The following is a 26,683-nucleotide window of genomic DNA, read 5'->3' on the forward strand; positions in this document are numbered from 1 at the left end:
ATGACTGGAGGTTTGGGATACCAACCTCCCTAACACCAGACTGTCCAACTTTGTCAAACTGTCGCTTTTGCATTATCTGACACATGCTGTTGACAGCATTCATGGCTCGGCTCTTTTCCAGAGGGAGCTCTCTAACAATGCATTTTCTTTTGCATAATCATACTATTCATCCTCACAAACATCAGATGTTGTTCAAAGCCATCCTAGCACTACAAAGAAATAAACTTAGATGGATGCATTAACCCAAGCTCCAAATTGTCTGCGCGTTTTGCACAGGTTATGGCTCTGCCTGAGTATGTAGAATGAATGTAGATCTGCAAATTAAGAAACACCCTCATAATGGAGAGATGTTTTTGCAGGCAAATCCACTCCTATAAACAGAGTGCTGAACCTCTGCTTCCATGTCCCCTGGCTGGAGAGGACCTCATTGACTGTAGTAGGAGTTTCAAATGCAGGACTGAACTCCTGATTACCAAAGCTCTTGCTAATGCCTTGTCCCCAAGAGGTGGGGGTCACATTCCCTGTCACATGGTGGTGGTGGTGGTGGTGTGTCCAGAGCATGAGGTCGTGACCTTGGCAGATGCATGTGTGTGGCAGGGATGTGGCAGCTGTGGCTGATCAGAGGGATGAACTGGGCATGAGGCTGTGAGTAGGGATTGTTCCTCCCAGGACAAATCCCTGGAAGTTCATGGCCATGCAAGATGGCACCTGCTCCTCTGCTGCTGACTGGTGCAACAGCTGCTGTCCTGCTACATGGACCCCTGTGCCAAGTACAGCTAGTCCATGGATTCTAACCTACAGACCAAGATCTGCACAGCAGGTACACAGGGTCCCATGCAGGGAGCAGCCACGCACTCTGAAGTTAGTGCAAGTCGTGGCAGGGGGTTACATGATGCGTGGCATCTGCATGAGACTTAACTGGGCTGATAAAGGTCAATGTAAGTGTATCAGCAGGATCCAATGCTAGCAAGAAAATTAGAGACATCCAGATGACTATTACTGGTGCCTGTTAATAGGAGACATCTGATTTGAAACATTTATTTTCATTAACTTCTTGTGGCTTCTTTTGTAAGGTAAAGCATAGGTGAACCTAGATTTCAGGCTACTTTGATAAATGCAGAATTACAACTTCACATTATTATAAAGACATATTAAGCATGTTTAGTCATGACATCATGACTAATGTTATGACATCATGACTAATGACATGACACGAGATGTTAAATGCATGAAAGATGATGACAATTTTTTCTTCCCTCTATAACTCTGTGATCTTCAATTTTGATTATATTTCTGTTATAGTTCTCAATTTTTATAATAGCTTAAAAATGTATCTTTTGTTAGTACTTCTTTTAGTAATAAACATTCTATTTTTTTAATGACTTTGTAGAGCAGACAGGTCATACAATAATGATATCTTTTAGGGAAAAAAGGACTTTATAGAAAGAGATAAAAAATTAATTTTGTGGTCCTTTCACATGAGGAGTCAGTAAAAATCCATGAGCTTAGGAAAGTGTTGAGGTGAGGCCACGTAAAAGGTAAGATTAATGGTGGAAACAGGTTATGTGATTTTTTAACTGTGATAGATTTTTGCTTTTGATTACAATTGAATCAAAATAGTCTAGTTACACTTTGGGATGGAGATAAATATCTGATTCAAGTTTTCCTACACAGTATCATCATGTAAATCACACACAGCTGCAATTTAAGATTGCAATTTATGTGAAATAAATTACGTACCTCTGTCAAAATCAATTGCTCGTATTATTTTTTCTTCTCTACTTAGGTTTACTGTGAATTGGTTCATGTTTTCATACCCATCCTCTATTTTTTCCATTTGGAATCCTTTAGATGCTTCAGTAATTCTAAAACAGACAGATTGGTTATTGGCATTTGAATTTGCAGATAAATTTATAATTTGTAATTCATTATAAAGATCAAGAGTCTCATGTTTAAATACTTACTTTTGTAGTAATGTTTTGGCATTCTGTGAAAACAAAAAGGAAATAACTGACTTCTTAAATGGTTCCATTTTTTTCAGAGATTTTATACATTGAGATCTAATTCTTACACTGGCTGCTTCTAAACGCACTAATAATGGATCTCAGAAATGACAGCCATGAGATCTATGAATGAGATCAAATTTGGATGGTAATTAGAATACAGCTGGGTAAACCTTTTAGTTCACTGAAGACTTTTTAATTAAAATCTGAATATGATGAGAAATACGTACAATTTCTACAAAAATGAAATGGAAATATTTTTGCTCTTTTTTGTGTGTGTTTGTGGTGAAAAGCAATTGTTCCGTTACCATCTTTAGTCACAGTAACTACATCTTTGACTATCCATAAGGGTATACTTCTGGAGCCACAAAATTTTATTTGTCTGGAAAGAATATTGTGCTCTTCAAAGGCAATTATTTGAGGGATTTTTTTTTTTTTTGTACAAAACACTGTTTCAGCCTTTACTATAGAGGAATTGTAAACCTGCAGGACAGAAATTCTACACCAGTGAATTCACTGGATGGGCTGTTAATGGTTTCCTAATCAGTTCTCCTAAGTTTACAGAAAGAAAGCAGAAATAACAAAAAATAAAGTAAAGGCATAAAAATCTGACTTAGAACATACATATTTAATTCTTGGAAAGTTAATCACTCTGTCAATATGCAAATGAAACCTATAACTCACAGAAGTTCATATACATATATGTATTATAGTGGTGGGAAAATAAAGATATGTAGGAAAATGTTAAAATTCCTGTTTCTTCTTTGGGGACTAGAAATTCATTCACAGAATAGTATACTTTGGTGCAAATAGCATATACTCACATTCATGGTTTGGATACTATTCACAAGAAGACTAGCCATTTGTCTGTGCTGATGCAAGTGTTTAAAAAATGAGTTTGTATAAATGTTCACTCAAAGATGACCAAACTCTGAATGTGCCTAAAATTAAGAAATGCTTAAATAGTATTTCAATAAACCCATCATTCTTTTTTCTATCTCTGCTTATAGACTTCATACCTGCAAAAACACAGCCATTTCTGGTTCTTCCATGAACTGAATTCCTGATTCAACAAGCTTTGACACAGCTTCCAAATGGTCTGCATACTTCTTTATCAGGGAGCGGACATGTTCCAGTTTCTCCTCTTGGGTTCTAGTAATTATTTGTGTCATCTCATTTTTTCTTTCTTCCAGTACAGAATACAGATAATCAAATTTTTCACACAGCTGCTCTTTCTGTCGTCTGCAGCATTCCTGTGAAACATTTGGTTTATGTTAAACATGTTGTGTTCTTAAAAAGAGATTTGATTTTCACAGTTACTTGGAAGCATTTTCGTCAGAGAAATTCCTCTTTCTGAACAGTGCAAAGGATTCTGAATGACCCTGGAGACTTTTATAACTTTCGAACAAAAGTTTAAAAACTGCTCTCAGACTGAGTTTCAAGCCACGGAAAGCTCCCAAACAGGTCATTGTATAATTTGTCAGTCTGATAAAAAATTTTAAAAGGTATTTATGATGTCTGTAGTGATACATTGAAGTCTGCAGAAAAAGTAAAAACCCCCACATATTAGCAGCTGCGTTCATTTACATGAACAGAATGGTTTTTAATGGAGCAATCATCTCAAACTGGCTCTGGAGAAATTTCTTTTTTCTACCAGAGAACCTGGAACTGTCCTGGATGGGCTTGATTTTCACATATGCCCTCTTAGACTCTATTTTGACAGTCGGCGTCCATTATATTCCATTTACTGTGCACTGAATGAGGTAGAGGTACCACAAACAAAATGGTGTGTGACAAAAGCACAAAGACAAGAAGGAGGAATCAGGTTCCAACCCCTACCTTCAGGCAATGGTTTTCACATCATTTTTGAGACACTTTTATTGTCCTTCCAACCAGATAACACAGCATATTTCACTAGGTAAGGAGGATGGGTTTGATGACTGCTTCATTGAGCGCTCTCTAACAAGAACACATTGCGTTTGCAAGAGAGGATTTATGAAGAGGAAATTTGAGATAGGTTATCTATAATGTCTGAGGTCTACCAAACAGAAGTACCTGAGTCATCTGTGTGCCCCAGGGCACACAGATGGGCATAACCTTATTGTGGTTATATCTGCTTGTGGATAGTCGTGATTATTTAAATCTCTTTCCTAGGAACTGAGGCTGAATCAATTCCTCATCTTCATCCCTGGAGGCATGATGCTGAGATCCTGGCAGCACAGGATTATTAACAGTCTCACAGTACTTTTGGAAGTGATAAGACTGATTATTCATAGCACTTGGCCAGAGAGAATCCCACTTTTTTCTTGACTTTCAGCCAGATTTTTTTCCTCCCAGTGGTGACAGTCTGCTCTGTATCATACAAAGGAGAAAGCCTTTCAGAGATGGATGTGTGGCCAAAAATCACTGTGTTGAGAGGTGGGGAGCAAATACAGATCTTGTTGCACTGTCTCAAGTATCCACCTCTGCTTCCCGATGAGGAAGACTAGGCTAAACAGGCACTCCTAATTTAAAACTCCTTGCAATGGAGCAGGCTTGTCCTGCTTTTCTGGAGGTCCTTGCCACTTCCCAGAAATTCCTGATTAGTGAATTATAGGGTGGGGATAAGGAAGCTTTCACACAAACTGAGTCACAGTTCCTGGGTGTCATTCTGTTGTTCAGATCTCAAATTATCTTCCTCTCCTCTTTCACCTATCTAGCTCTCCTCTTCCACTCTTTCCTTCCTTTTTCACCTTTTCTCCTAGCTTTCTCCCAGTGTTTCCTGCACTCCCGCTTGCTCCGGACTCCTCTGCAGTTCAGTCTACAATGACCTCCTCTAAAATATCATTCAGATCACTTGTAAAACAGTCTTAATTTCAAGACAGGTGTGTGCTATCTTTGCTATTTGACACAGGACAAGCATTAGTAGAAGAAGGGCCAAGAGAGTGACAGCAGGGTGCCCTGAGAGATCCTTCCCTATCTTTGTGCTCTAATATATAATATTTCCTGCCACCAGCAGGTATTACAGAGCTGTAAACCTCAAGAGTGAGAGTGCAAAACAGGTTCCTAATTGCAAATGATGAAATATTTCTGAAATATTCTCCTTCTGTATAAAATGTTCCCATACAAGGTCTCTGCCTGATGGAATTACCCTAATCAGATTCTGCGTAATGAGAAAGGTTAATAAATACATGAGTTTTCATTCTAAAAAGTTCTCAGTCTTTTTGTTTTTTTTAAAGCACTGCTACAGAAAAAAAAAAAAAAAAGAGGAGGCCTTGCCACTGAGCATGAGTTTTGCTGCTTGTTCTGAAGTATCTGTATTGACTGGCCTACGTTATTAGCATTTGAAAGAAACATTGTAATTTCTTTTCCTTCATTATTTGACTCACATTGTTTACAAGACTAAACAGTACTTAGTGATTTATTATCGTTTTCCAGTATTTCGCGTTTTATATTCCTTTTCTTATTTTCAGTATAATATGTGAATTTTGTCTACCTTTCAATCAGTTAAAAGCCATACGATTATTAATCAATTTTTTTGTTTGGTTTTCTGCTTTTTAGGGTTGGATAGGAGCAATAGCTACATTTAGAACTGTAGGCTATTGTTTATTCCAGCTCAAAGGAAAACGATCATGTTATTTTCTACTAAAGCAGATATTTATTGTTCTCTGCAAAGTGTTAAGCAGAGAGAAGAGACCATCCTAGGTTATAAGTGTTATTTCCATGTGTGCACATTTCTCAGCTCCAGCTGCAGCTTTTCATCTTCAAGGACAAACTGATGCCAATTCATACAAAGCTCTTGAATGGTAGGAAATGTGTCAAATTGCTTGAAATGTAACATGGAAGTGCCAAGGTATGGTCTAAGATCTATTTTCTGCATTCTTTGACTTAAAAGGTGAAAAGCCCATTAAAACATCTGAAGGTAAAATGGCTGCACTTTCTTTGGCTTTTGAGTTTAAAGGTTGGACTTTAAACTGAGTGGATGACTGAGGAAGCAAGCTAGTTTCAGAAACCGTTGTATTTGTGAAGGTATTTTTAGCACAATGTTTTCTTCATACTTCAGACTAGACGTTTGAAGTTTTGTTTCTGGTTCAGCTAGTTCAACTTAAATGAGTAGAAGCTTTTGCTTTTGTATCATTCAAATTTCTGCAGTTAACCTACTTGAAAGGCTTGTTTCTGTCTGCAAAGCCCTGATAGCAGCCAATTTCATCATTGCAATGTGAAGGCTTCCTGACTACAAAGTTCTGACTGCTACTAACATGCTCTCTCATTTACTTGGGATAATGGTTTTATGTTCTTTGAGCCAAATTTGGACATTTTCTGCTTTTTCTTGCTCTGAGGAAATAGGAGCCTTAGGCAATTGTGTACGTAGACTGTGGAATCAATTTTCCTTACCAATTAGAATATATACATCTTGGATTAATGTCTTTTTCTGTGCTGTTTCTCTTTTCTGCTCCGGCTCTGAAGGGTCAATATAATTCTAATTGGGCTGAAAGGGATGCGACTCCTTCACTAGATGCTTCATCAAACTCTGATCATAAAATCAATTCATATGAGCTCCTTTCAGCCTATTGCTCTGTGAGGTTCAAATTGGTCAGAGATGGTATTTATATTTGCTTTGCTGGTACAAGCCTCTTGAAAGAAACGAAAGCCACTTCTGCTATCGAATGCCACAAAACTAATACCAGCTTTGTCAGAGCAAGAACTTTACCAGACAATCCAGTAAGCACCAAACAAGACTCCTTAAAGGACGACATAAGTACATTAAAAAATTACTTCTTGTGCACAAGGCAAAACAACCAAATACAGAGCTCGCTGACATACCTGGGAGCTGCACTGTGGCTACGCTGTGGCTGAGACTAAGGCTCTGCACACAGGACCAGTCAGGCTTTAGACAAGTACTGGTCTTTTACAGCTCTAGAACCTGATCTTAGATGTTAAATGAGCTGGGAGTTGATGGCATTTTGTTGGATTTGCTTTAATTTCAGTGATATCCTATGTTACTAAGAATGCTTAGCAAGATGTGCTGACACGGGTTATCCTTACTCTTTGTTCTCAACCACATGGCCAATGTTAGAGGCACGGTGCCAAGCAGGACATATTCTTTGGTTGAGGCTGTACAGCTGATATTGTACAAAGCCACAGGTAATGGTTTAGCGCTAAATGATGTAGGAATGCATTTGGGTAAAGTGAGGTCTGTTAAAGAATGATTATTACCAGCAGTCCAAAGATGCGACTTCACACTGAAATAACTGCATTGAAAGAGGTGGTACCTACCTCAACTGTCTTGCAGGTCTCCTCCAGCTGTGTGACTATCCCTTGCACTCTGTCATTGCTCCCCACCAGGACTGCAATGCCATCACTCAGCTCGGACTAGACGTAATGAGAGAGTAAGCAGGAGGGTGTTAGACACCATCCCACTTTCAGGGTGGCACATCTAACAGTGAGGAGCAGGAGGTGAATGAGCTGTACCAGGGTATTAGCTCTTCTTTCCACCAGAACCAAGGAGAATCGGAGCTTTACCTGTCCCCAAACCACCTGCTTGCTAGTACTTTAGCATTTGTTTCTTCTCCCAAAACACTATGACAACACTGATATTTTTGAAACTTTTAATGGAGAAGAAACGGTAGTTTGGAAAGGAGGAAACACTTTGTTCTAGGAGGCTTTTCTAGGTGCTTTTGTCTGAAGTGCTGTTTCAATAGCCCCAAAATATTCACTTTGGATTTCTTGAGAGAAAAGACACTATCTCTGGAGGATTTTTTTTTTAGTGTCTGGGTCTAGCCATGCCACTGTGATATTTCCCTGAGGACTGTAGCTTTTGGCCTTGGAAAGGGGAAGAGGTGGCCCATGGACCTGGAGGTACCAGGGCACTGCAGAGCTCCTGGAGTGAGGGCAGTGGGGCTGGGGCTGTGGTGAGAGGGAAAGGGAGAAAAGGAGAAGATGGAGGCTGAGCCATTGCCATGAGAGAAATGAGTGGAAGAAGGGAACAGCCTGAGTGTGGGAATGGGCATGACTGTGAGGTATCCTTAGAAGATGAGAGACAGAGAAGCTAGTCCCTAGGGAACTTGGTGAGGGTGCTGGGGAGGGCGAGGTGCCCTTGGCACACTGCTGTAGTGACAGAAGCAACCATGTCTGTGGCCTCCACAGCTTTGTAAAGGATTCTTTGAAGCACGCATCCTGCAGCCTCCAGGTTACACCTCCAGTCTTGGGTGTGACATCCCCTTTCCAAGGTCCTCTGGGAAGGAAATCACTGCTTACAAATCTCCATGCAAAGGGAGTGATGGAGGGGCATGGATTCAGTGCAAGAAAATTCTCCCCCTTCTCCCTCCTTTTCTGATTGAAAAGGATGTTTGTAACCACTTTCCTAAAGCGACTTCTCATTTGTAGTTTCCACACACAAGCATCTGTGTGACAACGTTGGAGGCTGGGATTGCAAACTTGGCCTGTCTGATTGCTTGCCCCACTGGGGCCCTCCAGAAAAATGAGCTGTTTATCTCAGGAGGATAACCCAGTGAGTCAGGCTTTAAATTAATACTGTATTAAAAATAAACAAGTCTTTTACTGGTGACAGCAAGGGCAGAGGATGTTAGGTACATCCTGTGCTGCCAGCTATTGAATATTCCTGCATTCACTTGGAAGAGGAGGTTTTTCACTTAACTTTTCTTAAAAATGGGATGCTTAAAAGCAAAAGTGTCTGATAGATAACTATTTGATTTGTAATGATCTGTTGTCTTTCCATTTCATGTGTTGAAAATCACATTTGTTTTTCTGACCTAAAAGTACTGAAAAAAAGGAGATTAGGAACCTCAAAAGAGAGATCCTCAGCTTCACATCAAATCATCTAAAATATTTACTCACTATACTAACAAAAATTGGGTAATAGTTCTGTTCTCTGTAATAGGTCTCTGTGTGATCTCTCATAAATTTATTTTCCCATGTTTCTAAACAGTTCCTACAGATTCATGTGGGCCTTTCACTCACACGCAGGAATGGCAAAGGCACCCCAGGCCCCTTTGGAAACCTGCAGGAAGCCCATGGGAATACTCTCCTGCTGATGGTCCTGTCCGTTGCTGGGAAGACCATGAAAAACAAAAAATATTTACCTTCTGTTGCTGGTAAACGTTTGTAAGAGGAGCGACTTGACAGTCTTTGTGGGCACCAAAGACTTTGCACAAGGAGCAGGTGGGCATTTCACAGTTCAAACAATAGATATTAATTCTCTCATCTTCGTGCTCTTCGCACATTGGCTGGTCACACTTCCTTTCAGGCCTGCAAAAGAAAATGAGTTTTTAAACCAGACTTGGTGCTCATGGGTTCCTGATGACAACATGTAGGGTATCAGCGTGAAATACAGCACGTTCGTATAGCAGTGTCCGTGGCTGACCTGAATACGCAGCACAGACTTAAACCTGCCAAAGAGTGACTAAATAGACAGCGGCACCACTTAGTGTCCTGACACAACAGGGTGTGAAGACAGTATAGCAACATGACTTCATATGGGGATTCCAGCTAGCAGTGTGACTGAACTCTTGCTCATATTTTAAAATGTAAATAACCTCACTAAGATTCATCTCAGGCTACTTGTGTGCTTTAATTAGCATGTTATCTAACATCTGTCTGAAATAGGAAACATATGTAATTTCTTTCAGGTTCACCACTGAGGCACCTGGCTTTAATGCAGCCAAGCTCTTACGCAGGGGCCTAATTTGAAGCAAGAGTTGTAGGTATTGATGGACCTTTATGCCCTTAACTCTGTATCTCTGCTGACGAGCTTTGTGAGGCCCAAGTCAGGACTGTCAATATCAAACAGGACGAGGTCTTTATGGCTTTGACACTAGGCCAGCAACCAAAACAAGGTCTCACATGAATTAACTTTAGCTGGGTGGCATGTGTGTAGCTTGCACAGTGTCAGACTTTTTAACAGTAGATGACTTGATTGCACCTACCACAAAAAGCATGGGTTGCACAAGAAGCGCTCCTCTCCTATGCAAAGCCAGGAGCTATCACTAGACTGTAGTTCGGTCCTGATATCTTCACCAAAATGACTTAGCCATACACACACAAGTCAATCCCTGCTATTTTAGGAACTAATTTAGTTGTAGCTTCCTTTAAATGAGACAGTTACTTAAGTGACATTCCTGGTGTAAGTGAAAGCTCTGATCCAGTCCGCATGGGCAGGCTGATGCTTTTCTGAGCCCACACTTCAGGCTTAGCACCCTGAGCACATCTGTGGCAAGCACATGACTGGTGAGGATGTGGTGCCAGATGACAGGGTCAGTAGATTGTTTTTTTTATTCCTACTATGTTTTTTTTTACTCCTACACACTCCTACTGTAGCAACATTAAATATTTCCAATGTAAGCCATTATCCCCTTCTGCTACCGTTTGGAAGGAGAACTATGACTTACCTGTAGCAAGTGGGGCAGTGGCATCATAGAAATATATCTTTTTATCATTAGAAAATATTTTCCAAAACTACAGAATTTAATAGACTTACATGGAAATATTTTATTAAAAGCCGTTCTACAGAGCTCTGTAGTAAGGAGTCATTCTATTCAGGTTTTAAAATGTATGAAAAAGTCCTTATCTTAGATTACGTTACAGTAGAATTTTTCCATACAGTTTGGTAGAGTGGACATGGTGTTTACTTTTTAATAACAAAGTACAGGTTTTCTCTTCTGAAAGGAATGGAATGTGATCAATTAGATGCATTTAAAGAAAGATCAAGCAACAAACAAAATGTCTCATGCATTCATATTTTTTAATTTCAAGAGGGCACTGGAATTTAAAGGGATCATAATGAAAATCTGTAGTCTGCAATATAACACAATATACTGGAATAAAACAAGACAGACACTTCTGAAGGAAGCTTGTGTCATACAGGTCAGATTTCTAACACACATTTACATAAGGGACTCCAATGGTAGTCAAAAGAGGTGTGTCTCCATTGTAAAAAAAGCTTTACGTTGTTTGCAGATGACTGCAAACAGCCCCTAATACATTCATGTGATAGTGCACCGTTGGGAGGGCCTACATGTGAAGGCAGTAACAGACAATGAATGTCAAAGTGATTAATTAAGCTTGAAATAGCTGCTCTTTATGCAAATATTTACAAGACCAGAACTAGAAACTACGAGGATGTTATTTGACACTGGAATGGTGCTGCTAGCATGAAAAACACATTGTGCAGGGCAAAAAGGCGACAGTGTCAAGCAAGTTCAGCCAGAAGCAGCCAACCTTCAAAGGTGCCGCAAAGAGCTGGAAGAAACCTGGCAGAACTCCTTGAACTAGTGGGGCCCTGGAGACAGCGACAGAAGACTAGAAGTAAACAGATCTACAGCCTCCTTTCTAGGCTGTGCAAAAGGAGAGGTTTTTAGCACAACATTCCCTGACTTTAGAAGCAATCCTCTGGGTCTATATTGGTGTAGCAAAGGCCAAAATACAACCACTAAGTTTAAAACGGCGGCTGCTCCTGAAACAGGATATTAAAGAGCAGCCGATAGGAAAATGGCAGTATGGCTTTAGTAGAAGAAAACATTGATCACAGATGTGCTTGTGACCAAAGAAGCAGCAGGTTGCTGAAATGGCCTAACAGCTTTGTGCTCTCATTGTCTGACTGCTTTTTGAGATGCTAAGCCTGTGTTTGACTGCTACAGGCTTATTCTTTTGTGTTAAAGCCAGGTTTGGACCTCAATGTGCAGTGTGTTGTGCATGTTTTATGGAGAGGAGGATTCTCAGCACTGGTGAGGCCACACCTGGAGTACTGGGTTCAGTTCTGGGCTCAGCAGTGCAAGAGAGACATGGACATACTGGAAAGAGCCCAGCAAAGGACTCTGAAGACGATTAAGGGTCTAGAGCATCTGTCCTGTGGAGAAAAGCTGAGGGAGCTGGGACTTTCATCCTGGGTAAGAGAAGGTTCAGAGAGATCTTAACAATGACCTTGATCTTCTCAGTACCTTCAGGTATCTAAGTACCTGAATGGAGGGTGTAATGAGGATGGTGCCAGGCTCTTTTCAATGGTGCCCGGTGACATAATCAGAGGCAATGGGCATAGGTTAAAACAGAGGAGGTTCCTTCAATATCAGGAAACGTTTTTTCGCTGTGAGCATGACTGAGCGAGCACTGGTACAGGTTGCCCAGAGAGGTTGTGGAGTCTCCTTTCTTGGAGATACTCAAAAGCCATCTGGACATGCTCCTGGGCAACCAGCTCTGGGTGACCCTGCTTGAACAGTGGTGTTGGACCAGATGACCTCCAGAGTTCCCATCCAATCTCACCCATTCTGTGATTCTGTGATTTAGTGATGAAATGCAAAGTTGCTGGGCACATAAAGGAGCACACTTTAATTAATGAAAAAGTAAGACCTTAGGAAAACTGCTGTTTAGTTAGAAGGCATGTTTTCCTTAGGATTTTTACAAATCCAAAAAGTGTCTACTGAAATAATATATCCAACTTTGATAGTGTTTTTACTGAGGACCCTAATATAGCTGTAGCCCTTCCTGTACCGTCACATCACCTAGTGCCTGCATCTGGTCAGAGAGAATCTGTGTGACTGTGTAAGGCACAGTCAGATCATTAGTGAAGATATTGAACTGTATTGGCCCCAGTATCAATCTTGGGCATACATCACTGATGACTGGCTTCCACCTGCCTTCACGCTGCTCACTATGACCCTTTGAGTCTGGCAGTTCAGCCAGTTTTCAGTCCGCTGTACACTGTCTACTCTAGACCTTATTTCATCAGTTTGTCAATAAAGATGTTACAGGAGACAGTGTTGAAAATCTAGATAAACAACATCCACTGCTCTCCTCTCATTTGCTGAGTTGTCTCATTATATAAGGCTACCAGGTTGTTCAGGCTGATTTCCCCTTCATAAATCCATGCTGACTATTTCTAATCACCTTTTCATCTTTCATACGTTCGAAAACGTCTTCCAGGAGGGTTTGCTTGAACAGCCTCCCAGGGACAAGTGTGAGGATGACCAGTGTGAGGATGACCAGCCCTTAGTTCCCTGGATTCTCCTTCCTGCACATCTTGAAGATTGGAGTAACATTTGCTTTCTTCCAGTCCAGTCCTCAGCAATCTATCCTGATTATCACAGCTTTCCAGAGATTATTGAGTGGCCTTGCAATGACATCAGCAGCTCCCTCACCACTCATGGGTGCCTCCCATCAGGGTGTCCAGTTCTTTTTAATGTTCTCTAAACTTGATCCCTCTCCACCGAGGGTAAGTTTTCCTTGCTTTAGACTTTCCCATTGGTCTTGGGGACCTGGGACTGATCTTTCCAGAAAAGACTGAGGTGAAGAAGGCATTGAGTACTTGGCCTTTTCTCTGCCCTTTGTCACAGGAGCCCCGGCTCTGTTTAGCAGTGGACCGACATTTTCCCTGATTTTTCTCTTGCTGCTGATTTACCTGTAGAAGCTCTTCTTAATAGCCTTCATGTCCCTCACCAGATTCAGTTCCAGGTGGGCTTTGACTTCCTGAACCCCATCTGTACATGTTTGGACAGTGTCTCAAAATATTCCTGAGTCACCTGTCTACCTTCTTTTTGCTTCTATTTTAATGTTTTATTTTGATCAGGAGCCCCCTGTTAATCAATTCAGATATCCTGCCACCATTGTTTGAGTTCCTGTATGTGGGGACAGACCATTCTTGAGCTTGGAGGAGGTGGTCCTTGAAAATCAACCACAATGATGTACTCTCCCAAAAGCAGTGAAAAACCCATCAACACTCAGGGTAGAAATGGGGCTTGAAAAATGAGAAGATCATAACAGTTCATATTGACATAGAGATTCTCGCAGCTCCATTAACACTAGTACTATCTTGAATGCTTGGCCCAGGAAAGCCATTGGTACAGGTGAGCTTGGGGCTTTGTCTCCATGGGGAGTTGGAGAAGATCCAGGTGATCTCTCTCATCTCTTTTTCTGCAAAATCTGTGGCGCTTCTCCTGCAGCTCCCTTGCTCTGCAACATGTGGGCAGGGATCCCATCTGCCTGGCCAGCTCATTTGAGATCCCCAGGCATACCTGAAGCCCATCCTGGAGAGCCAGGTCTTCCCTTGGGAGCTCCAGCTGAGGCTTCTGAGGTGTCAGGGATAGCTGCTCCTGGCAGTGCTGCTACCCTGTCGCAGAGCCCATGCACACTTCTCTCAGCACATCACCTGGTCTCTGCTGTGCGTGCTGCTGCACACACTGCTCTGTCTGTGCTTGGGCTGCAGGGATTGCCTGTGCCCAGGGCTCTCCCTGGTAGGTGCAAGGCAGAAAGAATGCTCAACCCGCCCTGATCTGGATTCAGCTGGTAACAAAGCCCAAAACACCTATTGATCAGAAATAGCTGGCCGAGTTCATTAGAGGCTGCCAGAACTTGTGAGAAGCCACAGCCTCTTGCTGCTACCCTTTCCTGGTGGCAGCAGGCACCCTGATGAGCCTTGGATATTTCAGGTAATCAGTGACCTAGAGACTTTCAAAGACTGGTTTAATTTTTTAGCCAACTCTATTTTCACTGGGTTCAGTCCTTCAAAGCTTTGTCAGAGCCACATCCTGCTTGAAGATTTCTTTCCTTGTGTTGCTAATAGAGTCTAAATTGGGCAACAGGCTACGTTGCCATCAGCTGGAATTTGATGAGCAATGGATGTGACTATATGGTGGGTTTTTTAGTAATAGGAGGGCATGTGAGGGCTTGGGCAGAGCATCCCAACCCCATGGCCCAGCTCCTGCCCCAGCTTTTATTTTTAAAACCACAATTCCTTAATACATGTAAAAACTCAAATTTAAAAAAAATATTTTTGAAATAAATTATTTTTGTCCAAGCAGGAGGCAAAGCTTGCTCCCTAGCTAAATTCCCCTCAATCTCCTTAGTTCATGTGAAATGCAGCGGGGAGCTGGCGTCATTCTGGCACACACTGTTATGGTAAATTATACCCACAGGAAGACTTGAGGGGAAGAGGCTCCTGGTTAGAAATCACAGGTACTGCCAGTTTGAAGGGTTGTCTTGGGAAGAAACAAGGAGGCAAAGGTCACATCTCACCCTTCCTCTTACGTGCCTCTGACAGGCCCCAGCCCTCAGTTTAGTAGAGACTGGTACAAAAGGAAGAGTTGGAGAAGGCCTGATTTCCCTTGACTTTTTGGTTTTGGTGGGACAGCACAGGGTAAAACCATGGCTGATCTTGCTCATGCTCTCATGGAAGCCTGAGGTATGTTAGGTGGAGAGAGATAAGGAGCTGAGGCCTACAAAGTGGCAAATAGCTTAGATAACGTTGCTATGCATTGCTGCTGCTATGTAACCCTGAGGATAACTTTCATTCTAAGGACATATAAAAAAGTTAATTAAACACCTTAACAAACTAAATAAACCTTCTGGACAAATATATAAGGAAAAATATGTTCATATTTGTATTTTTTCCTATTCTCCCTTTTTATTCATCATGTGTTTTACTTCTATGGAATTCCAAAAAAATTTACTAAATCTCTTACAGTTCTGTTGAATTTTGTTCCACTTGCCCATGAAGTTACATGGGAAAAGGAGCTGCATTTCTTTGTTTTTTAAGTTAAATTTAACTGTGAGCTGAAAACAAACCCAGACCAAGAAAGACATGAGGTCACACATGTCCAGCTTATTTGGTGAAAGCAAAGTCCACCACCATAGCTTTGCTGAGTAATTTCCTCCAAGCTTTTCCTGACTAAAATAATATTTGGGTATCAATGACACACACAAGGGTAGCTGACCTTCCCTTGGCACTGAGCGCAAAGGACAGCAGAAAGGACAATTTTAAGCCAACTTTGTGCTCTCCGATGCTTTGGAGCTCCAACCTATGCCCAGCTACAGCTGTCCCCAAAGGGATTCAAACAACGAGGAATAACCAAAGCCACCATCGGGCTCTGAAATGTTGTCTTTGTTGGTGACTGTCCTCCTCTGCCAGAAGGGGGGAGAAATGCCCTAAGCCAATCCAGGCACTGGGCTCGAAAGTTTGTGTCCAGCTGCTCCAGCAATACCATCTCAGTGTCCCTGCAAAACCCAGCTCCTTGTTGGGTTGGGATGGGGAGACTGTCAGTGAGCATGACCAGGATTACACCTTCTTTCAGGTGTACAAAACACCTTGCCATGCAAAACCGGCCCTACAGATCCAGGCGGGTGACAAAAGGCAGCTTCCCTGGGTGAGAGCTGCTTGCTTGGTGGCCTGGGGCCAGGCTTAGCTTCCCCCTACTAAGTTCCCCATGGTGATACCATTCCTCTGACCCATCCCAGAGAAGGACAAAATACAATGCAACATTTTTCTATTGCTGGATCCATTACCCATCCAACTAAGGCAAAAAACATTCAGGAGTAATCTCACTTTTCAGGATTAACCCATTCCTCAGCACTGATACGTATTATTTCTGACAATTCCTTCTCTTTTAGGGAGTCCTAAGTAAGACTTGATTTCATGAGTTCACATCCCAAGGTGACAGGAATGAAGATATTTTTTTTATTGAGTTTTAATTTGACATTGTGATGCAGGGTATTTTCTCTGTGAAATTCAGGCTGCTTCTTGTTTGCACTGTCTGTCCCTCAGGATTTTCTACCATGATTTGAAATTTCTTTCCCTTCTTTAGCATAAGAACAGACAGGTTAAAGACAAGTAAGAATTGACTGAACTCTTTTTAAAACAAACTATGTGAACCTAGCTACTTTTTCCTTATTCACGTGAGTAGCCATGCTGACCTCAAGGGCTTTGCTTGCAGGGGTGAGTGTTGCTCATGTGAATCAGCACAGCACAATCCTCTGCTGTAAGTGGAAGCAGGGAAATTCAGCATCTGTTTGGTTATGGTTTTCTGTGCTCAGCAAGAGCTGACTTCATTGCACAGCACACAGATAGGCATGCATGGCAGCACGATCCCTTTCCGCATTTCCAAGAAATAAAACTAAATCAACATCACGTGAGCCAAGCAGAAAGACCAAAGGCCACCAGTCTCCTAAGCCACGTCTGCTTTTGTGGCAAACCTCCTCTGAGGGGCACAGATTCACTCTTTACCTTGTAGACTCCTGCTTGTAGATGTCGATGATGTTCTCCACCAGCAGGTTCCTCTGCAGCCCATAGACACCATGCCGGTCAAGGACAACTTCGTGCCTGCAGGAGGGACAGCGAAAGCGACCTCCCGATGCCATGGTTGTGCCTCCCCGGGTCGGCAGGTAGGGGTTGGAGGCCTGCGCTTGCCAAGCAGCACAAGGAGAGATGAGTAAGGCCATGCCAAACCACAAAAACCTCTTTCAAAAGCACCAGTGCAAAACCATGCTTGTAGGAAACTGTCAACATGCCCAAGGAGAAGGTAGCTCCAGCAAGCCACCCCCAGGAAAGTCACCACCACTTGGTGACTGCTGGCTGAGGGACCAGTTCGTTCCTCAGCTCGCACTCACGGCCACGTCCCTGCAGCTAACAGGTGACACTTTAATCTGCTCTGAGCTCAGCCCTAGCCCCTGGGGACACTCAACTTCTGCTTTAAATGATTCCCCCACCCCATCTTACCAACTGTTAAAAGCAATCAACCAAAATGTGTGAAAAATCTGCTTTTCCATTCATTTCAGTCAGTGTTGCTCAGGACGCAGAACTTTCTGTGGGAAGAAACCTACCTGGAAAATGTCGCTGGCACATTTCCGGCAGAGGTTGTGCTGGCAGGGCAGGATGACCACAGGCTTGGTGAACATCTCCAAGCAGATGGGGCAAATCAGCTGTTTCTCCAGGTTATCCATGGTCTGCTGCTCTTTGGAGAAGGACTTGTAGTTCAGGGAGGTGCTCATTCCTAGCTTGTCCAGGGGCATACGCTCAGGATCACGGCCTCACGGAGGGGTTTCCGGGTTAATTTCCCTTGAAATAAGTCCAAGGCTGTGCTGCGATCAGAGGCTCTCTGGGTTGCTCCCGGCAGAGGACATTGTTTAAACAAGGGGCCGAAGGGAGCCGGGGCTGTTTTTAGCAGTGTGGCGTCACAAGATACCATCCTGCCGTGCCCATATAAGCGCGTGAGAGGAGGACAGGCTGGGACAGGTGACGGCTGGGGGTGGGGGGGTGGGTTTGGGGGGGGAGATGGGGGGGGGGGCGGTTGCCAGCAGGGCCCTGGCTCTCCTCACCCTCACATGGTGGCTTTCACCCCTTAAGGAGGAGGAGGCCAAGTGATAAGCAAACACAATCCGCTCCCCCCTTATCTCTGCATGGTGGCAGAGAGCACAGGGCTGCCCCGCTCTGCCCAGCCACATGCTGCAGCTGACAAGTGCCCTCTTTTGCAAGCAGCCATGCTGGTGAGGTGCAGGGCACAATTTGGCCCAAGTGCTTCAGCAGGCTCCAGGATCTTGCCTTTCCAAGGTGGGAAGTACACGTGGTTGCTGGAGAAGACAATAGGAGTGATGGCTGCAGGGGAGCTCAGACACTTCAGGGTGTAAACACATCACCACCCTGAAAAACAGTTAAAAAAAATTGCCTGCCTATTACTGTGCGTAAGTTTCTTTTGGTGTGATTTTTTTTTTTTTTAGGAGTTGTAACATAAGAATCTAACACAAATACACGTTATTAACTCCACAGCAACTTAAATATGCATGAAAAACTTCATTTGAATTTCCTGATGAGAGAGCAACAGAAGAAATACAGTATGAAAAGCTTTCATTTGTACTGCTAAAGAATAGGTGCTAATTGTACATGCTCTCTCTCCGCATAGTTTAATTCAAATATATTTCAGTTTTGGGCACTGCTGTGTTTATATCTGTTTATTAGACACTGATATCCCTCTCAGCTTGGCACTTGTTCCAGAGTTATTTTTAAAATTACAATTTCCCAGATAATTTGTGGCATGCGATGCCTGATCTTAAGGGAAAGCCATCTGTGCTTCTACTTGCCAATAATTTATCACACAACTGTACAAGCAATAAATATCTCATCCTCAAATTTAAGCCAAAGTCCCTGCATGTACTGTATAAAATCACTTCGCTACTGTACTGTACAAAATCACTTTGCTACTGTACCGTACATGTAATCAGAATATTGTCTTCTCTTTCTATCAATAAATATAATACTTTCTCTGTTAAGTGTCTTGGAGAAAGCTTTCATGTTTATTCTACCTCATGACTGTATAGGCTTACATCTGGAGATGTATAGGCTGGAGAGTGGCTGAGTGAGTCCCCTACACATCCTGGGGGAGACCCCACCTCCAGTGCAGGGCCCTTTATCTGCATGCAGCACCAGTCTGGAAACAGTGTACTTCAGGAAAACACAAAACTGAAGGTTTTCATTGATTTCCACATGAAAATGAATACTGTTCTCTCCATGCAATGGCAATGAATCACATTAAATTAAATGTATTATTGGCTACTTTATTTTCAATGCCTTGCTTGCTTTTTAGTTGCTTGGGTGAAATGCTCACCCATTTGCAGCATGCCGAGCTGGAATTTCCCCTGTGTAAACATACACATTTGCCAGCACTCACATAGAAAGAAATACATTTTTCTGAACGTTTGCATTCAAGGCAAATTTGTGACAGCTTAGTTAAATCCGTTTGAAATCACACCTTTGCTTCAACTGCCTGGTGCAGACCACAGCCTGGAGCCGAGCAGGAGAAGCTGCTTCAGCAGCTGAGCCAGAGACAGCTGGGGCTTTGGCAGGGCCAGCAGGGAGCCTTTCCTGGCAGCAGCCAGAAGATATTTCTCTTCTTCCCCTCCCCTCGTGGCTGGGTCAGAGGTGACTTTCGCATCTGGAGGAATTTCAATGCCTCATTCCTACCCTCCTAGCTCTGAGTCAGCTGGCCCTTGCGCATCAAAACCTTTACTAAGGGGCTCTGAATTAGATGAGGAAAGCCATCCCCATGGGAAAGAGGAATGCACTTCTGCCTCCCTTCACAGACAAAAACAGAGAAATTCTGGGAGAAAAAGCTGAAGGTTAGAAAAGTCAGCGCACAGAAACACCTGCATACTGTGATGTATGGAAGGCGTTGTTCACTGCATGGAAAAAAGCTTCGGGGTCATGCTGACCTTTGGACAATGAACTGAGACACCTCTCAGGGTGTAATGTGCCACTGGGGTGTAAAGGTGGTGAATTTAACTTACCTGTGGTAGCCCACTGAAGGCTTCTGTTAACAGGCTGAGCGTGACACCTGATGCATCTGCAGAGGACATCTGATGGCAACAACGTGAGGGACAGCCTACTGCTGGTTTTCTCCTTTCTGTGTGCTGAAGCACGCTAACATGGAACAGATAATAAACAGCACAGCCACAAAAAGGAGCTGACAAAACAAAAATAAAACCACCTTCTGCAGCCAGGCCTAAGCTGAAATATTTTTCTGGCAGGAATATGTAGTTCAGACACATGAAGAATTAGTACAGGTTTTTCTGTCAAAGTATTAGGAACCACAGCAGTGATTACTAGGTAAAGAAACACAGAGGTTCAGCTGTGCTCGTGAAGGCTCAATGAGAAGTGCCTGGAAAGCCGTGCATTTTATGACCTCACTGTGGCAAGGAGGGAAGAGCAAAGCCCAAGAGGCTGTGGAGCCATGGGATGGTCCCGCAGGTAATCTTCAGCAGGGATTGCTTAGGCTGGATTTCAAAGAACTTGCACTGAGAAAGAGCCCGGCACCCTCCTGTCTCTCCCTGGCAGCCCCATCACCGTCCTTTTCCTTCCCTTCCACACCCACAAGGGAAGACCACCAGCACACACAGCTGTCCACCTCCAAAGAGTCACCAAGCCATCTCTCAAGGGACTAACAAAGGGCAAGAGGACCTGCCTTAACCCCACTCCTGGACAGAAAGTCTGGATATATGCCAGACATTACCAAGAAGAAATACCATTTCTTAATGAAAATGTTTTTCGGTATTGCTTGCCTGGGAATGTTACCTGGCTTTGACGACATAACCAGAACACTAATTACTAGAGATATACTTGCCTTTAACTCCTCTATTTTTGCAGGCAAGTAATGGCTTGTGGGCTGTGAACTGACAGCCAGGAGAGCCTGGAAGGCTGGCTGCAAAGCAGTGGGTTTAGGAGAGGGATTTGGAGAAGGAAGGAGAGGTTGAGCGACGTTCAGGTTCAGGTTTCAATGCCATAATGACATCCCTGGGTTCTGCATTCACAGAATTCCCCTCTGCAACCTCTTATCTTGTACTAGTGCTGTGAAGCTCTTGTGTGTCAGTCACAGAAAATCTGCCCTGTGGTTCTCTTGCATGACTGGAAAACAAAGAGAAAAAGCGTATTCTTGCCAGAGGAGAACCCGCATGTGACTTATCTCCCCACAGCCCATCAGAGACAAAGCCTACTCTGCAAGCACCAGGCTCCTTGCCCAGGCATCCTCACCCGGACATGGTGGGTGGCATAGAGCATCCCAGTCCATGGGGTGACGGTGACCCCTGGCCTGCCCCCCCCACACATCCAGCCTGCTCTCGGGGTTGAGAAAGCACCCTGGCACCCCTGCCACCCAGCCCAGGGGCAGGCAAACCCCTCCACTGGCAGCTGCCTGAAGCAGGTGGGCAGCTGCCTATTATCCCCTGGGAAATGATCAACACCTGCCCGCACCTGGCTGCCTCCAGCAGCTTGCTGCACTCCTGGGGTCGGCAGGGCTCATTTGAGGGCTTTGCACAACAGCTCAGCTGCTGGAAGAGGACTGGGCTGGTGGGTGCCCTTGTGGGGCAAGAGAGGGGAGCAACCACCACTGTTGTGTGGGGGGACCCCCAGCCACACCACCTGTCTCCCATCCAGCTTTGCCCTGCCTTGCTCAGCTCTGGCGAGAAGTTCTGGCTGCCCGAGCAACACATTCTAAAAAAAATGAGGCTGCTGCCTGCATTTCTGCCCACCCAAATGTGGGACTCGGAGTAAAATGACAATGCAGGCTTCCCCTCTCCCCATCCTGCAAACTCTGCTTGTTGTTTTGACCAAAAATATTTGTAAAGGGGAGGCTTTCCATCCATCTCACCTTTTGTCTGTGCCCATTTACCCTGTAGTGAGCAGTCACTCATCAGTGGATGGTGAGCACCGGCATTCCCACCTACAGCCAGCATGTTGCAGAAATGCGGATTTCACCTACATTTGCTACAACTTACTAAGCTGATGAGCCAGCTATAAGATGAAGTCCTCCTACCTATACAAGTACAAACTGCAAACGGTATCTTGCCTTTCATGATTTTATTGTGATCACTAAACGTCCTACGATAAATACCAAAACTACCCTTGTACATGACTCAATTTATGCAGCCAAAGAGAGCCTTTGCAACAGAGGCAAGTGCTTTCCAAAACAGTTGCCTTTTGAGACTGACATTTTTCAACTCAAGACATATATATTTGTCTTTGTGTACCTCATACATGATGGTAGACCATATGCAGTCAGTATTTGGAGACCTTCTAAAAACAACCTGAGAAACGGTTTCAGATCTCCAGGAAAAAAAAAACCAACCAAAAAAACCCACCAAGGACCAGTGCAGAAGAAAATTATATCTTTTAAAATTTCGTTTTGCACATACAAAATCACAGCAGCAGGGGCAAGCTCAAAGTATTTCTAAGGGTGAGTCACTGGGAGCACATCAAACGTGCAGGAGCACAGGATTTCAGGGACAAGCTACAAAGACCAGTCAGAGGGATGATGCCTGCCCTTTTCTTTCAAATAGGGGATAGACACTGACCTGAGCTAAATCATGCTGGAAAGCAGCATTCTCTGGGCTTATCCATACTCAAGGATCTTCTATGGTTTGCAGCAAAGACAGAAACATGGGATAAAAGTGCAGATGACCTAGATTATAACTTCTCTTCCAGATTCATCAGCAGTACGAACATAAATTATAGCAGACAAACCTCAGAGGTTTGGATTAAAAGACCCTTAAACAGGGAGAGTCTGTGGATGAACTTAGGGAGTCACTCCCATGCACCATCTCTGCCTCTGGTAGGACACCAAGCCATGGGGTTGCTGCTCCCTTCTGCCTGCCTGGGAGAAGGAGGGTCCTGTGGCTTCCTGCTGCCCTCCAGCAATGCCAGCAGGCCAGCATGGACCTGAATGCCACCAAGCTTTAGGGGCCACAGGGAAAGAGAAAGCCCTCCCAACAGAAAGCCATGGTTTCCTCACAGTGCTCAAGATCAGGATGAGAAATGGTGGTGGGGCATTACTCTTCAGGGAGGCAGGGTGACCCTGAACAGTGATTAAGATGAGGTGTTTATCATTTTCCCTACAATTATCTGTCTCAAAATCAGTGAGCCTGAAAAGACAGGCTGCTGGTGCTGTGGAATAACAAACATGAGATTTGTGGTCCAGCATCTCCCTGAGCCATACTGAACTTAACAAGCCCAGAGGTTCCCAAACCCTCATTGTCTCAACACATTACTGCTAGAAAGAGATGCACATTTCACAGGCAAGGCATAAAAGTATGTCCAAAGCACTGCACGGAGGAAGTACTGCATGTGGGGAAGAAACAGCACCACACTCCTGCCTACCTAAAAATAGGTCCTCTCCAGGGCTCGGGACAAGTTTCACAGATAACAGGCACAGGGTTGCTTTTCCACATCCCCAAATATGCCCTGCAGTGATAATGAGACGTGAAGGAAGAAAGGATATAAATAAAACAAAATCAGTTAGAAAAATGGGAGAACACACCAGTTAGAAAAGTAGGAGAATCCTTCTTCCTATTGGAGAGTAAGCGACCACATGCTTCACTGTTTTAACACAGCCCCCCACTTTTTACATGCAGCCCCAACCCTTTCCACTTTACTTTGCTACCACAGTGTCCCACGGGACCCTGTTTGTAGATCATCGCTACCCTGCTAGCAGGGAGGAAGGAACGAATGCTCCTCCCGAGTTCCTGCATTTTATGGAATAGGACAGGTGTTTGCTGGGTTAGCAGCCGAGGAGTCGGTCCTTTGGCAGCAGGCCTGGACACAGGTGGCACAGCTGGGGTAGGGCTAGGTGGCCTCCCGAGCATATCAGAATTTAATGAAAAGGCAACTGAAGAGCTTTAGCAGTAGGAATTTTGACTCGAGGACAGATTTGATTTCTGCTCTGGCCTTAACAGGCCTTAGCACTTCCCTTTAAACCCCACTGCCACAACCCCAGCTCTGTCATTAGGAAAGGACAGTGATGTTCAATAGAGAAGCGACTTGCCTTTCACTGCACAGATCCAGCTCAGGCTTCCCAGCTGGCATCAGCTCATCGCTTCACAGAGATACAGCTCTGTCCCAGTGTCAGGTTTCTCCCCAGCTTTGGTCTGCTCAACAGAAGCCACTCTTGATGCTATTTCAGTATGTCCCCTCCATAGCTCAGCTGGCAGAGCAGAGGAGTGGGGATATTTTTTTTCTCCAGTACAATGCTGAGGTCTGTAGTTCAAAGGAGAGACTGTTTTTAAGGATGTACTCAGCACATGTCTGTACACCACGTCAGAGACCTGCTGAGCTCCCTAGGCTGATCTAGGTTATGTTTTAATCCATGCCCATCTTGAGGGTCATTCTTCCAGGACAGAATAGATATTCACTGCTGGAAGATAAAGGATCAAACCTTATGGTATTACAGCTAAATAAAAATACTGTGTGGGGGGACAGGAAGGTTTTCACACAGCAGGACATTACCTGAACCGGTCAAGCACCTACTTAGCACGTGACTGGGGACAGAGGTGGTACCTCTTTTTTGCAAACAACTCCTGTTTTCCTTTCACGTGTTCCTTTGCCCTACAAATGCTCTTTAGGCATATAGCAAAACCAGCATGACTATCCATTTCTGAATCCAAATACCTTTTTTCTTTTGAAAGCCAGATCAGAGCAGCAAGTTTGTCTTTTGGCCATTTTCCAGCCAAGTTTTCTTCTGCTCCCTGACATGAGATTCACATGAGTGTAGGGGAGCATAATGCATGAGACAGAGATGCAGGTGTTTGCAAGGTCAACAGCTTGAAACACCTTCAAGCCAGGCAAGAGTTGAATGAATGCACTTCAAGCTATGATCTGGGATGTCTTCCACTGTGACATTGTGTTCATTGTAGCAAGCAGCAGCCTATTAGATTAACGTCCTTTTGAATTACCACTTCAGCAAGCATCTCAAGCACACTGGCCCATGTCCACATGCGTGGTGTTGCGTCCCCCTCTCCCATCAGGCTGTTTCCCACAAGTCAGCCTTTCTGATTCTGGCTGAGTTTAGGGAATGCAAGGAAAGAAAGGGCAGACAGCAAGTCCTTTAGCCACAAAACAAACCAGATTTTGGACACCTCTTCAAAGGCTTTGACCTTCCCATGGAAGGAGCAGCTTTGCAGTAAAATTTGTGTTTGGCCTGGGCTGCCTGAGGATGCACATAACTCACCATGAAGTCCTACCCCTCTGCAGACAGGGTTGGGCAATATGAAAGAACAGTTCATGGCAGTAAACCGCATCATAGTGATCTGATACCACAATCTGGGGAGAAGACAAAGAGTTTGGTGACTTCTTCTTCCCCACCCTAAATTGTCTCCCTGCCTGCACCTCACCCAGCCAAGCACAGATTTTCCCCATCCTGGAGGGTGACTCCCAGTGACCCCAGCCACCAGCAGTGAGGGAGACTGCTCCGGCATGGTGTGCAAGGGAGGGCGTGCTGCCGTGAGCTGAACATGCCTGACCTCCCTTGTACTACCACTGTGGTTGGAAAGCTGGGAGAACAGGGCACCGCTGACCCCATATCCCATGCCACAGCCACCCTTTGGATCAGGAGAAGGCAGCGGGGGGAGAGGACAGGCATACACGGGGTGCAGAGAGGGCCTGGATGTGGTGGCAAAGTAGAGCACAGGCTTGGTGCCAGAGCTGCTGTGCATTTCCATTATCACAGCATTTACAGTTGAGCTGTTAGTGAAGCACATGGCCAACTGCATGCAGTCTACAAAAAAGAAGAGGTGGTGCAAAGTCAGTCCTCTGATGGGTTTGCTTATTGCAGGTTTTTCCTCCTCTTGTCACTTGTGTTGCTGTTTTTCTAATGCCATGAGGCTGGATCTCCCTCATCTCTATCCCATTGCAGGTGTGCAAGGATTCTTACTTCAGCGAAACTTTGGGAGGTGACAAGCTGGAGCAGTATACAGCATGTTTCTGCTGCTTCTGATAATCCCGAAGACTGTAATGCAAACATGAGAGGAGTGATAATAGATTTATGTATGAGTAGACTACAAATCACATCTGTTCCAGTTACCCATGCAGTATGGCCTTGCTGCTATTTCCATCCCTCATCATTGCTACGAAGCACTTCACAGTGAGGTGACAACTTTGCAGAGCATCACTTTGCACAGAAATTTGTGTTCAAGGTGCCTTTTAGGCCTTGGTTCCCCATATCCCAGAGTGATGCATCTGCCACTTGCCATCATGCTGCCAGGCCTGGGGCTGCTGCAGGGTCCTGATGGGAGTCCCTCTCAGGACCACATCTCTCATCCTTTGGAAGTTCAGCTCCCAGAGTGGAGGGTGCTTTCAGAGCAATTCTTAGTCACTGGTTCCAATTCCAACTCAAAAGGGAGAGGGTTTTGGGGTGGGGAGGAAGGTTCCTGTTCATCACTGGGCTTCTTATTGGACTCCTGACAGACACCTTGATGAACCTCAGGAGCTGAGCCTGGGGCCGGTCTCTCATTCCACACCAGTGTCCCCAGTTACCTCTGCCTCTGCATTCCTGCAGCCAAAATGGGGCAGGCATGGCTACCACTGTCTAGTGCTCTGGAGAACATGCCAAGGAGCCTGACATGAGTTAGGTGGCCACAGAATAACAGTTCACCATAACCTGCAG

At 44.2% G+C, this 26,683-nt stretch overlaps 1 protein-coding gene across 2 annotated transcripts in view; it reads right to left on the minus strand.

The window, feature by feature from the left end:
* Window positions 1–17,951, minus strand: part of TRIM55 (tripartite motif containing 55) — a 39,850-nt gene extending 21,899 nt beyond the window's left edge. For both annotated transcript variants that reach the window (XM_056333523.1, XM_056333522.1), the window contains exons 1-7: window positions 17,586–17,951; window positions 16,990–17,162; window positions 9,086–9,251; window positions 7,260–7,355; window positions 3,023–3,256; window positions 1,965–1,987; window positions 1,741–1,865 (exon numbers count right to left, since the gene is read on the minus strand). In XM_056333523.1, coding sequence (XP_056189498.1) covers window positions 1,741–1,865; window positions 1,965–1,987; window positions 3,023–3,256; window positions 7,260–7,355; window positions 9,086–9,251; window positions 16,990–17,162; window positions 17,586–17,774 — 1,006 coding nt within the window. In that variant the 5' untranslated portion in view covers window positions 17,775–17,951. The remainder of the gene's footprint in view (window positions 1–1,740; window positions 1,866–1,964; window positions 1,988–3,022; window positions 3,257–7,259; window positions 7,356–9,085; window positions 9,252–16,989; window positions 17,163–17,585) is intronic.
* Between the last annotated feature and the right edge of the window lie 8,732 nt (window positions 17,952–26,683).

The sequence above is a fragment of the Falco biarmicus genome, chromosome 3, assembly GCF_023638135.1.
Source record: "Falco biarmicus isolate bFalBia1 chromosome 3, bFalBia1.pri, whole genome shotgun sequence".
Taxonomy (NCBI): domain Eukaryota; kingdom Metazoa; phylum Chordata; class Aves; order Falconiformes; family Falconidae; genus Falco; species Falco biarmicus.